Here is a 14,717-nt window from a genome sequence, read left to right on the forward strand (position 1 = left end):
GACCTGAGCTGAGATCAAGAGTCGGATGCTTAACCCACTGAGCCCCCCAGGCGCCCCTAGGTAAAGATGTTAAAGAATCCGCACACAGGGGCACCTGGCTGCCTCCATCGGTAGAGCTTGCAACTCTTGATCTCAGCGTCTTGAGTTTGAGCCCCATATTGGCGTAGAGATTACTAAAATAAACAAACACATTCATTCATTAATTAAAAAAACCCGTTGCTTTCCATTAAAAAGCAAAAAAACAAAAACAAAGAACCCACACTTCGTGTCTTCTCGAGGACCCAGACTGTAACTCTCCTTCCTGTTTCCCCAGAACCCTAGCACAGGGTGAGCGCGTAGTAGGTACATGGAGAGTGACTGAGGGGTCGTCGGAGTGAGGGTTTTGGCCTGGTCTCTTGCTTCAGCAGCAGTGCCTCCTGGGAGCCCTGGAGCCAAGGGCCTCAGCTGAGTGTGAGAACACTGGGTCCTTCCTGTCTCTGCCTGTCTCCTATTTGCTGTGTCTCTTAATAAGGCAGGGTCTCCTCTCCTGGCCCCTTACCTTTCTCTACTCGTCCCTGACCTTGGCGTGGCTGCCCCTCTGGCTAGAAAAGAATCACCACCCCTCTGAACTGTTGATCTCCCCCAGTTCCGCATGATAGCTCTGTAAGTGCGTTGGACCAGGCAAGTCCCTTCCCCTTTCAGGGTCTCAGTTTCTTTATTGGTAAAATGGATAGGCAGGATATAGTGGGTGGGACGTAGTCCATCATTTCGGTCTCTCCCAGGTTCAGACCCTTCCTCTCTTGAGCTCTGCAGCCAGTCCTACACTGGATGTTGCTAGCTCCTGGGGCTCTGGTATGGACATGGTCCAGAGGGGATGAGCAGTCCCTCTTGCAGAATAACTGCTCTACCAGTCACAGCTCTGGCTTCTTTCCCCACCCCACCTCCAGGGCTCAACAATAGGCCCCTTCAGCTCTAGGCTCTTGCTGAAGGGGTGGGGGTGGGGTGAGGCCTGAGCCAGCAGGCAGACGACCAGCCAGGCAGCCCCTGCCCAGCCCTGGAAGAGCTCTGGGAGCGGCTGGCTGCGGGGCGCTGGACTGCCTCCTGCTTCCCTTCCCGGGAGTCACTGCATCACTGGGTGCTGTGATGATGCCTGGACCAGAGGATTGGCAGAGGCAGCTCTCTGCAGTACCCTGCATCCCAGCCCTGGCACCAGGACATGCCTGGTGTGCATGTGCACAAAGCCCAGACAGCTGCTGGAATTTATCCTCTGCCGCACACGAGTGGTGTTCTGTTGGTGGGAGGAGTGCTCCGGGAATGTGTTAGGGCTCTCAGGGTCCTGTGTCTGGGTGTCAGGGTTGGCAGGCCAGTCCTGATCTGCTGGAGCATGAAACAGCAACAGAATACTTTCAAGACCAAGTTGGTACATGCGGGGAGGTGTCGAGTTCAGTGTGGGTCTGTGCAGTGGTGTTAGTCAGATTCTTTCCCTTTTCTTCTCTGAAAGTCACATCTCCTTCTCTGCTGCAGTTGAAGAAGATGAGGCATAGCAGGTCCCTGTATCTGATCTGGGTCCCTGCTTCTGTGCCCTGCCTTCCCACCCTGTCACTCCCTCGCCCCCCTCCCTCTCTTTGGTGAGGCTGGGATGCCCGACACACTGGACTCCTTCCCGTCAGCGCTGCGGTGTGCTGTGCTCCAGCTCTCCCTGCAGAGTCTAGTGGGAGTGCAGCCTTCTGCAGAAGGCGATTCCCGGCGCTGTCTTCTGCCTGAGGGACTGGCCGTGGAGTCCCCGGTGCTGAAACGGCTTTGTGGGAGCAAAGTAGCTTAGTGGGTCTGGGACAGGAGTGGCTGTAATGAGATTGGCAGCCCCTCTCTCCACAAAGGTGCTTGCTTTTCTGGATTAGAAATACTGGGAGGGAGCCAAGCCAGGGCGGGCGGAGGCGGGGGAGCCAGTGAGGCTTAGTCCTGGTGTCTGCTGGAAGGAAGGCAGCCCTCCTTTCCCCAGGGTGCATCTTACGGGTTTGAAGTCCCTCTCAGCAAGCTCTCTTGACCAGGTACCTTGCCAGCTTCTGCCTTCAAGTTGACAGATAAAAACAGATGGTTACTTTACAAGATACAAACCACAGTAGTAGAGGTTTGTGTAGCGACTCTCGCAGTAGAATTATGTACTAATGCAGATTGTTATAAGAATGGTGACCCATTAAGGATCAGAGCATGATGGATAATAAAAATTTTTTAAATTCATTTGGCTGTTTTCCACATGTACTATACCATAGTTGACTTTTTTTTTTTTTTTAAAGATTTTATTTATTTATTCGACAGAGATAGAGACAGCCAGCGAGAGAGGGAACACAAGCAGGGGGAGTGGGAGAGGAAGAAGCAGGCTCATAGAGGAGGAGCCTGATGTGGGGCTCGATCCCATAACGCCAGGATCACGCCCTGAGCCGAAGGCAGACACTTAACCGCTGTGCCACCCAGGTGCCCCCATAGTTGACTCTTGAACAACGTTGGGGTTAGGGCTGCTGACCCCTGTCGCACAGTTGAAAATCTGCACATAACTTTTGACTCCCCAAAAACTTAACTACTGATAGCCTACTATTGACTGAAAAACTTAACCAATAACATAGGCAGTCAATTAGCACATATTTTATGTGTTGTATGTATTATGGACTGTATTCTTACAACAGAGTAAGCTGGAGAAAAGAAAATGTTACTAAAAATCATAAGAGAAAATACATTTCCAGTACCGTACTGTATTTATCAAAAAAAATCCACGTATAAGTGGACCTGCTCTATTCAAACCCATGTTGTTCAAGGGTTAACTATATTATGTGTTTATACCATTCCTTTTTTCAAATACTATTTTAAGGCTAACATGGAAAGAGTGCAAAATAACCATTTGGGGGTAGGAAATGGCAATTTACAGAGAAGATGACATGGGTCTTGAGGGATGCGTAGGAGTTCATCATGTAGCCATAGAGAAGGACCATCACAAAGAGAATAGCTCAGAGACATTAAAATTAAAGAAGGGAGTGTGTCCAGGGAAGGGCAAGTATCTTTTTTTTTCAATTTAATTTTCTAATTTAAATTCAGTTAATTAACATATAGTGTATTATTAGTTTCAGAGGTAGAGGTCAGTGATTCATCAGTCTTATTTAACACCCAGTGCTCATTACATCACATGCCCTCCTTAATGTTCATCGCTCAGGTACCCTATCCCTCCACTCCCCTCCCCTCCCCTCCAGCAACCCTCAGTTTGTTTCCTGTGATTGAGAGTCTCTTATGATTTGTCTCCCTCTCTGATTTTGTCTTGTTTTATTTTTTCCTCTATTTCTTCCTCTATGATCCTGTTTTGTTTCTTAAATTCCAGTGAGATCATATGATATCAATGAGATCATATGATAATTGTGTTTCTCTGATTGACTTATTTCGCTCAGCATAATACTCTCTAGTTCCATCCAGATCGTTGCACATGGCAAGATTCCATTTTTTTGATGGCTGAGTAACATTCCATTGTATATATGTACCACATCTTCTTTACCCATTCATCTGTCTTTGGACATCTGAGCTCTTTCCATAGTTTCGCTATTGTGGACATTGATGCTATAAACATTGGGGTGCAGGTGCCCCTTCGGATCACTACATTTGCATCTTTGGGGTAGATACCTAGTAGTGCAATTGCTGGGTCGTAGGGTAGCTCTGTTTTCAAGTTTTTGAGGAACTTCCATACTATTTTCCAGAGTGGTTGAACCAGCTTGCATTCCCACCAAGAGTGTAGGAGGGTTCCCCTTTCTCTACATCCTCACCAACATCTGTCATTTCCTGACTTGTTAATTTTAGCCATTCTGACCGATGTGAGGTGGTATCTCGTTGTGGTTTCGATTTGTATTTCCCTGATGCTCAGTGATGTTGAGCACTTTTTCATGTGTCTGTTGGCCATTTGTATGTCTTCTTTGGAGAAATGTCTATTCACGTCTTCGGCCCATTTCTTGGTTGGATTATTTGTTCTTTAGGTGTTGAGTTTGATAAGTTCTTTATACATGTTGGATACTAGCCCTTTATCTGATATGTCATTTGCAAATATCTTCCCCCATTCAGTAGGTTGTCTTTTGGTTTTGTCAACTGTTTCCTTTGCTGTGCAAAAGCTTTTTATCTTGATGAAGTTCCAATAGTTCATTTTTGCCTTTGTTTCCCTTCCCTTTGGAGATGTGTCTAGCAAGAAGTTGCTGCAGCCGAGGTCACAGAGGTTGCTGCCTGTGTTCTCTAGGGTTTTGATGGAGTCCTGTCTCACCTTTAGGTCTTTCATCCATTTTGAGTCTGTTTTTGTGTGTGGTGCAAGGAAATGGTCCAGTTTCATTCTGCATTTGGCTGTCCAATTTTCCCAACACCATTTATTTTTTTGTTTGTTTGTTTGTTTGTTTAGAGGCCCTCATCTTTTTTTTTTTTTTTAAGATTTTATTTATTTGACAGAGAGAGACAGCTAGAGAGGGAACACAAGCAAGCGGAGTGTGAGAGGGAGAGGCAGGCTTCCCACTGAGCAGGGAGCCTGACGTGGAGCTCAATCCCAGGGCCCTGGGATCATGACCTGAGCCAAAGGCAGACGCTTAACCGACTGAGCCACCCAGGCACCCCCCAACACCATTTGTTGAAGAGACTGTCTTTTTCCATTGGATATTCTTTCCTGCTTTGTCGAAGATTGTTGACCACAGAGTTGAGGATCCATTTCTGAGTTCTTTATTCTGTACCATTGATCTATGTGTCTGTTTTTGTGCCAGTACCATACTGTCTTGATAATTACAGCTTTGTAATAGAGCTTGAAGTCTGGGATTGTGATGCCACCAGCTTTGGTTTTCTTTTTTAACATTCATTTGGCTATTTGGGGTCTTTTCTGGTTCCATACAAATCCTAGGATTATTTGTTCTAGCTCTGTGAAAAAAGTTGATGGTATTTTGATAGGGATTGCATGGAATGTATAGATTGCTCTAGGTAGCACAGACATTTTAACACTATTTGTTCTTCCAATCCATGAGCATGGGATGCTTTTCCAGTTCTTTGTGTCTTCCTCAATTTCTTTCATGAATGGTCTATAGTTTTCTGAGTACAGATCCTTTGCCTAAACCTGGTTAGGTTTATTCCTAGGTATCTGATGGTTTTTGGTGCAATCGTAAATGGGATTGACTCCTTAAATTCTCTTTCTTCTGTCTCGTTATTAGTGTATAGAAATGCAACTCATTTCTGTGCATGGATTTTATATCGGGAAGGGCACGTATCTGATTTGATTAGAACATGGAGACATTTGAAGAAAATGATAAGGTGTGGAGGTGGACAAATTGGCAAGGAGTGGATCCTGAAGGGCCTTGTTTTTGGCTTATTGAGTTACAGAAGGAAATAAGCCGGGGGGGGGGGGGGCTTCAGATGACAGTAATAGCAATAGGCAGCTGTGTGCCAGCTGCTGTGCTAAGGGTGCTATTCATTATCTCATTGAATCTGCACTACGAAGGAGGTGCTGTTTATTCCCATTTTACAGATGAGGAAATTGAGTCTTAGAGGTTAAGTCATTTGCCCAAAAGTTGCCCAACTAGAAAGTGACAGAGCCAAGATTTCAGCTCAGGTCTGTCTAATTCTTGATCCCATTGGTATTGATCAGAGGAGTAAGGAGGCAGAAACAAGATTTTGTGGCCTGCCCTGTGGGGAAGGTAGGAAGTTACGGTTGGGGGTGGGGTGGGGGTGAGGTTTCTAGCCTGGGTGGCCAGTGTTGGCTCGTGGTATTTTTAGTCAGGATATAGGAGCATGCGTTAGCTAGCTTTAAGGGGGTGATGATGAGCTCAGTTCGGATATACGGAATTTGTGGTACCTGTGCTTCTTCCTGGTGGAACTGTCCTGGAACTGTCTGGAAATGTGGGCCTACAGCTTCAGGAGGTTAGAAATGGAGAGAGAGCACGTGGTAATTGGAGCCCTGGGAGGAGAGGAAGTGACACCTAGAAAGCAGAGCATCCACCGAGAGGAGAAGGAACAGGGAGTTCAGAAGTCTTTGGGAAATATCAGCAGTTAAGGAGAGGGGTGAGGAGGCTCCAGGGCTGGACTTGGGGCCTGGGGGCCCAGCACTGCTAAGCCAGTATGCCTCAGCTTTGTCTCTCCTCAGAACTGCAGCTTGCCAAGTTCTCCTGGGAGGGGCTGGTCCCTGCGTCCTGGAGATGGAGAGGGTGTGGACAGCCATGGCGTGTGTCTGAATCACCCCCTCTCTCCGATGGCCCCAGGCCAGCCTCCTCCCCAGACCAGTGTGATGTCAGACCTGGGCTGACCTGAAGGTGTGGGGTTGCCTGGTGCAGTTCCCTCTGGGGTGAGGTCCCAAGGGGAGCCAGCCTGGCTTTGGTCCAGAAGCTTGGGGCCTGCGTACAGAGGGGTGAGTTGAGGCTGTCGGGGCTTGGTGGGGCTGGCATGTGGAGGCAAGATAATCCTCTGGCTGGGAGAGGAACTATAAGCCCCCCTCTTCTTCCCCAATATGTTGTTTTCCCTCCAGGGCTTAGAGAAGAGGGAGGGTAGGGGTGGGAGAGGGCTGGCTTGGAGGTGAGGTTGGCATATATTCCCAAGAATACGGTAGATTGTTTTGGAAAAATCTCTTGGCCGGAAATTACATGTCATGTCTGCTCCTCGGAGTGGATTTGTCACTTCACTGATGCTGCTGGAGAGGCTGGGGGAAGGGAGTGGACAGCAGAGGCAAGCTGGTTCCTGGGCACTCCCAGCTCCCTTTAGGGGCAGGTTATAGACTGGAGGGGTATACATGTAGGGTGGATTCCCCAAATCCTAGAGGCAGTTTGGATCCCTGAGGCCTTAGGATGGCCTTAGGAAGCAGGGGAGTATTTGGGGGGGGGGGTAAGGAGAAAGCAGGAAAGAGGAATGATTTGGATCAGACCCTTCATTCAGCAGTGGGCCTGGCATTTTCAGCCTCTTTTTCTCTAACTTTGGGTCAGTACAGCCTCCTGACTTTGGGTTCTTGCAGCCTCCCACAAAACTAGTTTCTGCTATAGCTGCGGTCAGATGCCCAGGACCTTCTGCCTGGAATAGATCTCCTGCCTGGCATGGTCACCCCCCCACTCCAGTGTGCTTCAAGGTGGAGAAGGAGCTTGTGAGGAGAGTGAGCCTTGTAGGAACTCACCTAGTATCCTTCTGGGGTCTCTTTCCTCAGTCTTGAGGTTGAGTTTATTGGGGGAGGTTGAGTTTGTGTGTGTGTGTTGGGGGGCAGGTATGCCAGCATCTCCCTCCTCCTCTGCCCCAACCCCGGAAGGGGAGGGTTCCCTGAGCTCAGCCCTAAATACCTGGTACTATGGAGTCAGTGGATGCTTCAGATGCCAGCAGAATGAGAGGGTGTGCGTGGGGCACCCTGGGGCCCTCAGGGCTGGTGGGAGAGGAGGAGCCTCTGCAGTGGGACTTCCTCTGCTAGCAGTGGCCTCACCCCAGTGCTGGGTGGCAGAGCCCTGCGTGGGCACGTGTTGGAGCACCTCCTCCCGTGGGGCGTGTGGGCACTCGGGGCACTCTTCTGAGGCCAGAGGTCAGCCCCAGCGCTGTGCCCTGCCCTGAGCTCCCAGGCACACAGCCTGTGCAGTCTTGCGGGGGGTGGGGTGGGGTGGGGTGGGGAGGAGGGGGTCAAGGCCGGGCTGGGAAGAGGCGTGGGGCCGGGGCGGGCTGTGGTCTCCCTCTCCCTCCCGGTGCGGGAGGCGTGGCTTCCGCTGCTGGGCAGGTTCTCCGGCGCTGGGGGAGTGGAGAGCGGAGTGGAGCCTCAGGGAGCCCGGCAGGTGGGCGCATGCTTGGAGCCTGCTGGTGTGGAAGCCCGGCAGGTGGAGGGATAGGCATCAGGCCCCAAGGAGGGGAGGGCTCTCAGGTCAGGTCAGGATGGGGCTCCTCTTATGTGAGCTTCATGGATGGACCTCCTTATGGAACAGGGGGCTCCTTTTTGAATCCCCGGGACCTAATTGGTGGCGGTGGAGCTGTGGGGTCCTGGAGGTGGTCCAGGGTCTGAGGGGAGCTGTAGCCCTGGGGTCATTGGAGGTGGGGCCGCGCTGCGGCACCTGACTCTCCCCGGGGGGTCAGCCGGTGGTGGTGCTGCGCCGAGGCGGCGGCTCCTTGGAATGGAGGCTGGGGACGGGGCTGGGGGAAGGGCCGGCCGCGGGCCCAGCGCAGGAGACCGCGACCATCCGGCCTGGGCTCGGGCTCTGGCCGGCCGGCCGGCGGCGGATGAGAGGCTGTGGGCGGGTGTGCGGGGCTGCCATGGACCGGCCTCCCCGGTTGAGGCGCTCTAGCAGCCCCTGCCCTCCTTCTGGAGGATGCTGGAGGCCCGGCCCCTCAGGACGCAGGGCAGTGACGCTGCCGCTGCCGGTGCCGCCGGAGGGGCGGGGGCTGCGGGAGGGCTCTGCTCCCCTCCCTGGCCCGAAGGCCGGGAGTTTGGGTGCCATGGGGGAGAGATCTGCATATCAGCGCCTGGCTGGGGGTGAGGAGGGACAGCAGGTAATGGGAGAAGCCTGGGGGATAGCCAGGTACCCGGGTCCTAGACCCCATCATCTGCCAAGGAGCTGAAGGCCCAGCCCGGCTCTGCAGCAGGCTCTCGGGAGTGAGGGGTGTCTGTGCTTCTGGGCCCCAGGACAGATCCTGGGGGGCTGAGAGGCTGGGTGAAAAGGGGTTTGTGTGTGTGTGTGACAGGTAGGGGCAAGGCAGTGGTGGTAAATGACCGATGCCGCCACCTGCCTCAGTGTCTCTGCGTTCTCTGGGACCCAATGAAACTGCTTTTTTGGGCTTTCTTCAACTCTCCACGGGAGCCGCCAGGAGCAGCGCCAGAATTTGGGTGTAGTCTTTTATGGGCACTGAGTCCTTGTTCCCTGGACATTCCTGCTTACTTTCCGAATATGCATATCAAGCTAAATGTCCTTGTTTGCTGTAGAAAAGATGATCACTGTATTCATGGAGCCGCTTCCCTTCTTGGAGATCAAGCACTTTCTCTCTCGTTCGGCAGAGGGCGGTAGCTGACAGGACAAAGGGGGACAGAGAAGGTGGAGGGTGTTTTCCAGGACTAAGAGAAGGGGTCGAAGAACTGGCTTGAGCTCTGATCTCTGACCATGCTTTGCTTTTCCTCACAGCCTTTCCCAGCTGGATTGCTGAGCAAGCTGCTGTGAGGTTTTCTTACCCGACGTCTAAGGGAAGAGTTAGGCGTGGGGTTCTGATGGATTTGGGGCACATCTTTTGGGGATAGCTAGAATTTTTAATCTGGCCATTCTGATCCAGCAGCCCCTATCTTACAGTAGAGGGAGTAATTTTGCTTGAATTGTTCCCTAAAGTCAGGTCCCCAGGGCTCCTTCAGGGTGGTACCTGGTGGGAAGTTGGCAGTAGGCTTCTCTGAGCCATGGGCATTGTCTGCCAGGGTTTGGGGAAAAGTCAGTTCCAGTGTGACCTCAGCCTGACTTCATCTTGTCCATTAGCTCTGACCCCAGCTTCAGACTGATGATTCACTGGACCAAGGGGAGGCTGTACCTGGCTGACTCCACAGGCTTTGGGTGGTGGATGACACGGGGCTGGGTAAGAAGGACTGAGTGCTGGGAGTGTCCACCAATACCCCACACCCCCTACCTACCTACCTTCTCCCCCCTCTCCCCCCCATGGGGTCAGAGCAGGAAATGGCAGACCTTTCTGGTAACCTCCCTGCTAGGAAGGTCGAGTACTAAGAGAGGTCCTGGAAAGAGAGCCTAAGATGCTAACTCCCCCAAACTCTCACCCAGCTGCCTGCCCCACCAGCCAGCTGGGGTTCCCAGTGCTGGTAGCCAGCTGGATAGGGACAAGAGAGCAGTGTACAAGAAGCGGGTTCCCTGGGCATGGCTGCTGAGGGGGGAGGGGTTGCTGAGGGAGACTGCGAGGACTTCCTGCAGCTGTCAGGTGTGTCTGGGGGCTGTAGTGAGGGGGGTGTAAGAGCAGCTGGCACTCTTGAGGAGGGGCAGAGGGATCATTTGTCAGCTGTAGGAACATGGGGGGCCTTTGGGGGCTTGATGGAGTGTCTCCAGTTCCTTTTAGCTGAGGCTGTTGTCTGTGCGTGGGGGTGCTATACAAGAAAAATCCTATAGTCTGGAATCTTATTGCTTTGGGGTGGGGGCATCCCAGCAGGGTCTAGGGGCATATTTGTTTGTTTTGAGGGGGCTTTGGATCTTAGCCAGCTGGTCTGGGGGAGGAGGCACCCTGGATGTTGTGGGCAGTGCAAGGCAACCCCAGGGGAGGGGGTGGAGATTCCTCACCCCCACAACCCCCCCTCGCTCTTGGCTGGACTGCCCCACTCTGGCAGGCTGCCGGCCTCCTATTTCCGTCGGGCACCAGGGTAACAGGGCCACATTAGGGCCTGAGCCAGGAGACGCCCAGCCAAGGCTGGGACTTGGAGATGGGGGAGGGTCTCCGAAGGGTCTGCCTACAGGGCCCAGGAATGACTGTCTGGGGCCCAAGCCCCCAACTCAGGCTGTCTTCTAGCCCCCACAACCCCAGACAAGTCCATATGGGAGCCTGTAGCCCCTCTTTGTACATTGCTGCTTGATTCACATAGCCCCCACCCTAAAATCCCAGGAGTTGTCTGCCACTATGGGGGCTGGGGTGGAAGCCAGAGACAGGGGGCCTTGTGTATGGGGAGGCAGGGGGGCCAGCGCGGGTGGCTGGGAGGAAGAGTCCCCCCATTCCCGCCACCCTCTTGGCAGTGATTCAGAAAGGTCCTTTTGCAGCCAGTGTCAGAGCTGCTCAGCTGGGGAGGGAGGGAGGAAGGAGGGAGGGCGGTCAGGCGGGGGAGCCAGGGAGTAGGGCTGAGCTGTGACCACTGCACTGAAGAGAAGTCAGAGAAACAGGACAGAGGACCCAGGCTGCAGCCAACCCAGAGAAGAGCTAACCTGCTCCAGCCAGACTAGCCAGCTGTGGAAACAGCTGTGCAGCAGGGAAAAGGGGCCCACCCTGTTTTTCTGCCCCATTTCCCACCCCTGGTGTGGGATTTGCGGGACTCCTGGGGCAGACCTCTGGTCAACTTCCATTCTGGGCAGAACCTTGAATTCAGGAGCCAAAGCCCCTGCTCCCCCACTTCTTGGGCCAGAGCCCCAGTGACCTGGTCAGGGGGTCCAACTCCGTGGAGATGCCAGCAGCTCGTCGGTTCCCTGGCCTAGAGCTCTCCTTCCCTCTCCTGGCCAGACTACGGCGACGCCTGTACACAGTGAGTGGAGGCTGGGGGTGTGGGTAGGACTGACCGGGGACTGGGTCAGTCCCCCAGAGCCAGCAGTTCACTGAGGGGCAGAGTACAAGACTGGGAATGGCTGAGGGCTTGACAGGGGTTCTGGGCTCGGGGCCTCTCCCCTCGGCTGCTGCATTCTGGTTGGTGAGTGTGTTAGAAAAATGTACGCGGGAAGTGTGCGTGCCAGGAGAGCGCCGTGCCATGCGTCAGACACAGGTGTGGGACTGTGGTTGTGCTGGGGCCCGGCACACACAGAACTGGAGAGTGTGAGCGGGAGGGGGGAGAAGCTGAGGCAGTGCCCTCCCTGTGCTTCACAGACAAAGAAACTTGGTGTGGAAGGGGCATTTAGCCGAGGGGAGGGGGCTTGTCCAGGCTCACCCTGGGCCTGGCGGTAGAGACAGGACTGAGACCCTGATTGCTCTCTTCTCACTGGGATCCCAGTGTTCTTCCAGTTCCCCACACACCCCTACGCAGAGCAGCCCTGTTCCTGGGGCTGGAGAGCAGGGAGGGGAGTGTCCAGCCGAGCAGGGACGTCTGTTCGCTGGTGTCTCGGGGAAAAGAAACAGGCCAGACTGTGCTTTCTGAGCAGCTTCAGGGGAAGGGTTCTGTGTCTCCCCGAGTCCTCACTCCCCAGGGCATGGCTTTGAGCTGTTCTGAGGAGAGCTGCCTCCAGAGGAGGGTGGGAGTGGGGAGGCAGAAGCCCTGAGACTGGGAGACTGGGCAAGAAGAGAAGGGGGTCTTTAGACTGCTCGCCCTGCTGGCAGGCACATCTTGGGGTATGCAGAGGGTGCAGTCCCTTCGCTCCGGGGCCAGGGGAGTGATGGTGGAAGTACTGGCTGGCCTTGCCTGGCCAGGCCGCCGAGAGCTGCAGCCTGGGTCAGTGAGTTTCACAGTGCACCCTTGGGACCTTCTTCTGGAGAGCTGCAGCCTGGGTCAGTGAGTTTCACAGTGCACCCTTGGGACCTTCTTCTGGAAAGCAGCAATGTCCTGCCCTCTTATGTCCACACTCCTTTGTGCATAAGATAGTTTTGTTGAGGGTAAGTGAGTGAATACAGCTAGATGCTTAGAACTCTGCCTGGCGTATAATAAGTGTAGTTCAAGTGTTAGAGTTATTTTTATTGTTATTCTTCTTAAATAAAATTCATAGAAACATGTCCTTTTTACCGTATAGTCAGTCAACATGACGTCTAGTGCGAAGGAGACACGAAAGGAAGGTGGGGTGACATTTCAGGTGTTGTGCTCTGTCAGGACGTTCCGACACGCTGAAGCGGTCAGTGTTGGGCCTCGAACCACCATGGAAGCAGCGCCTGCAGCTGCTCACTGAGGCGCGTTCTGAAATCATAAGGGTGGGTTGCCTTCAGTGACGTTTTTCTGACTAGCAAACGACTTTTGGTAAGTTCTGAATAAAACAAAGGCCAGTTTTCCCTCAGTTTACGTGTTCCAGTCTAGGACGGATTCAGTGTGTATTGAAATTGCAAAATACTGTTTTGTTCATATGTGAGATGGAATTCAGTTCTAGGTTCAGATGATTATATACCGGTTTTTCACCTGCATGAACTAAGTTGTGTGGGATTCGGGACAGTGGGTGAGATTGCCCTGTGCATTACAGGATAACTTGTGTTCTTGTGTCCAGCCACCCACTAAATGCCACTAGCGGCCCCCCAGCATGATGACAGCCAAGAATGTCCCCTAGAGGGCCATACAGCCCTCATGAGAACCATCTGGGTGAAGGGTCACAGCTTGAAGTTTGGAAAGCCCCCTGTGGCCCTGCTGCCTTCGTGGAGGAGCCAGGGTTTGAACTGAGGACCTCTCTCTCCCGTTCGTCACTCTTTGTACTGCCCTGAGCTGCCTGGGAAGGTCTGAAGTCCTGGTGCTGGGCTGGCGGCACCGCTGGGAGCTGTGGGGGCAGGAGGCGCATGTTAGGCCTGAGCTGCTAGTATCTGCTTCTCTGAGTGCGGCCTGTGTTGCGAGCTGGGGGCCAAGGCCACCTCTGACTTGGGGGGGTGTTGAGGGGTCACTGGCCTTTTTCCTCTTGTGGGTCTTCTTTGGTGGGGGACTGAACGCGGCCAGGGGTTGGGCTGGTCAAGTCCTCAGCTCTGAAGTGTCTTACTTGGACAAGGATGGGTTTGGGTCCAGTGGGTCAGGCTGCTTGGTTTCAAGGGTGCCTGTGTGCTCTTTGGGCCACAGAGAGTGTAGGTCAGAGGTCACTCACTGGTGGCCCATTGGCTGATTATAGCCTGCACTTGTGTTTTGCTTGGCCAGCACAGAGTGTGTGTGTGTGTGTGTTTCAAACTTGAATTGGTTGACATAATTAAAAAGTCAGGAGAAAGTTGTAATGTTAAGTGAAAACAAGGAACAGAATGATGTGGTTGATGGGTGAATGTTTTGGGGGAGAAACAGTCTGGAAGGGTACATAGAAGGCGTTTATGGCAGCTGGCTTTGGGGGCGGGGGGCTAGGTGACTGTGCAGTAGGGCAGGGAATGTCACTCTATGGCTCCTGTGTGCCTTTTGCATATTTTATCATGTGCACATATTACCTTTTCAAAAAGAATTTTAATGGCGAGATTTCACATCTAGATTCAGATTTCCAGTATTTCTTGAAAAAATGGAGAGCTTTTAACAATGCTGAGCAGCGGTCTGCAGTGACAGCCGTGGATAGAGCTGAGCAGGGCTGCGTGTTCGAGCCGGCATCTAAGCCCACTGCAGGGGCGCCTGGCTGGCTCAGCCGGTTAAGCGTCATGATCCCTGGGTCCTGGGATGGGGAGCCGGCTTCTCCCTCTGCCTGCCACTCTCCCTGCTTGTGCTCTCTCTCTCAGTCAAATAAGTAAAATCTTTTTTAAAAAATAAATAAAAGCCCACCCCACCCTCTGCTCCCCTTCAGTCTTCCACTCGTGTGGTCTTGACAGCACTCGAGTGATCTCCTGTGGGATGGTCTTTGGATCTGGGGGGAGAGACTCTGGTGATATCAGGCCTTGGGTGGAACTTAGAGCTCATCTGGTCCACGTGCTTTCTCTGGGGCTCATCAGGTCTGGGGAGCCTATGGATGGGTCTCAAGGGACCCTGCACACACCCCCCAACTAAAAAATATGTGTGTCTATATATATATATATATATATATATATATATTTTTTTTTTTTAAGTAGGCTCCACAGCCAGCATGGAGCCCAGTGTGGGGCTCAAACGCATGACCGTGAGATCAAGACCTGAGCTGAGATCAAGAGTTGGATACTTAACTGACCGAGCCACCCAGGCACTCCTAAAAATATTTTATTTTTAGATAATCTTTACACCCAGTGTGGGGCTCGAACTCCCAACCCTGATCAAGAGTCACATGTTCTTCGGACTGAGCCAGCCAGGTGCTCCTCCCCAATTTTTTAATGCAAACTTTATATGAGTAAGAATGTGTCTATTTTCCTAGAGACACAATCTATAGTTTTCATGGTTCTCAAAGGGTTTGTGACTCTGAGAACAGAGAGAGAGGTTGACCTCTGGTCACTTAGCCACAGAT

General features: G+C 52.7%; 1 protein-coding gene across 15 annotated transcripts in view; it reads left to right on the forward strand.

Moving 5' to 3' along the window:
- TNK2 (tyrosine kinase non receptor 2) overlaps nucleotides 1–14,717 on the forward strand; it is a 46,234-nt gene that overhangs the window by 12,475 nt on the left and 19,042 nt on the right. For 3 of the 15 annotated variants that reach the window (XM_045812577.2, XM_045812580.2, XM_045812581.2), the window contains exon 1: nucleotides 10,771–11,191. The exons of 1 other annotated variant lie outside the window; for it this stretch is intronic. In XM_045812577.2, coding sequence (XP_045668533.1) covers nucleotides 11,114–11,191 — 78 coding nt within the window. In that variant the 5' untranslated portion in view covers nucleotides 10,771–11,113. Of the gene's footprint in view, nucleotides 1–8,357; nucleotides 8,476–10,770; nucleotides 11,192–11,216; nucleotides 11,354–14,717 lie in introns of those variants that run through there. 11 more of the 15 variants (XM_087861548.1, XM_045812575.2, XM_087861546.1 and 8 more) reach the window with 7 other exon arrangements.

The sequence above is a fragment of the Ursus americanus genome, chromosome 4 (assembly GCF_024610735.1).
Source record: "Ursus americanus isolate L20-20 chromosome 4, mUrsAme1.1.p, whole genome shotgun sequence".
NCBI lineage: Eukaryota > Metazoa > Chordata > Mammalia > Carnivora > Ursidae > Ursus > Ursus americanus.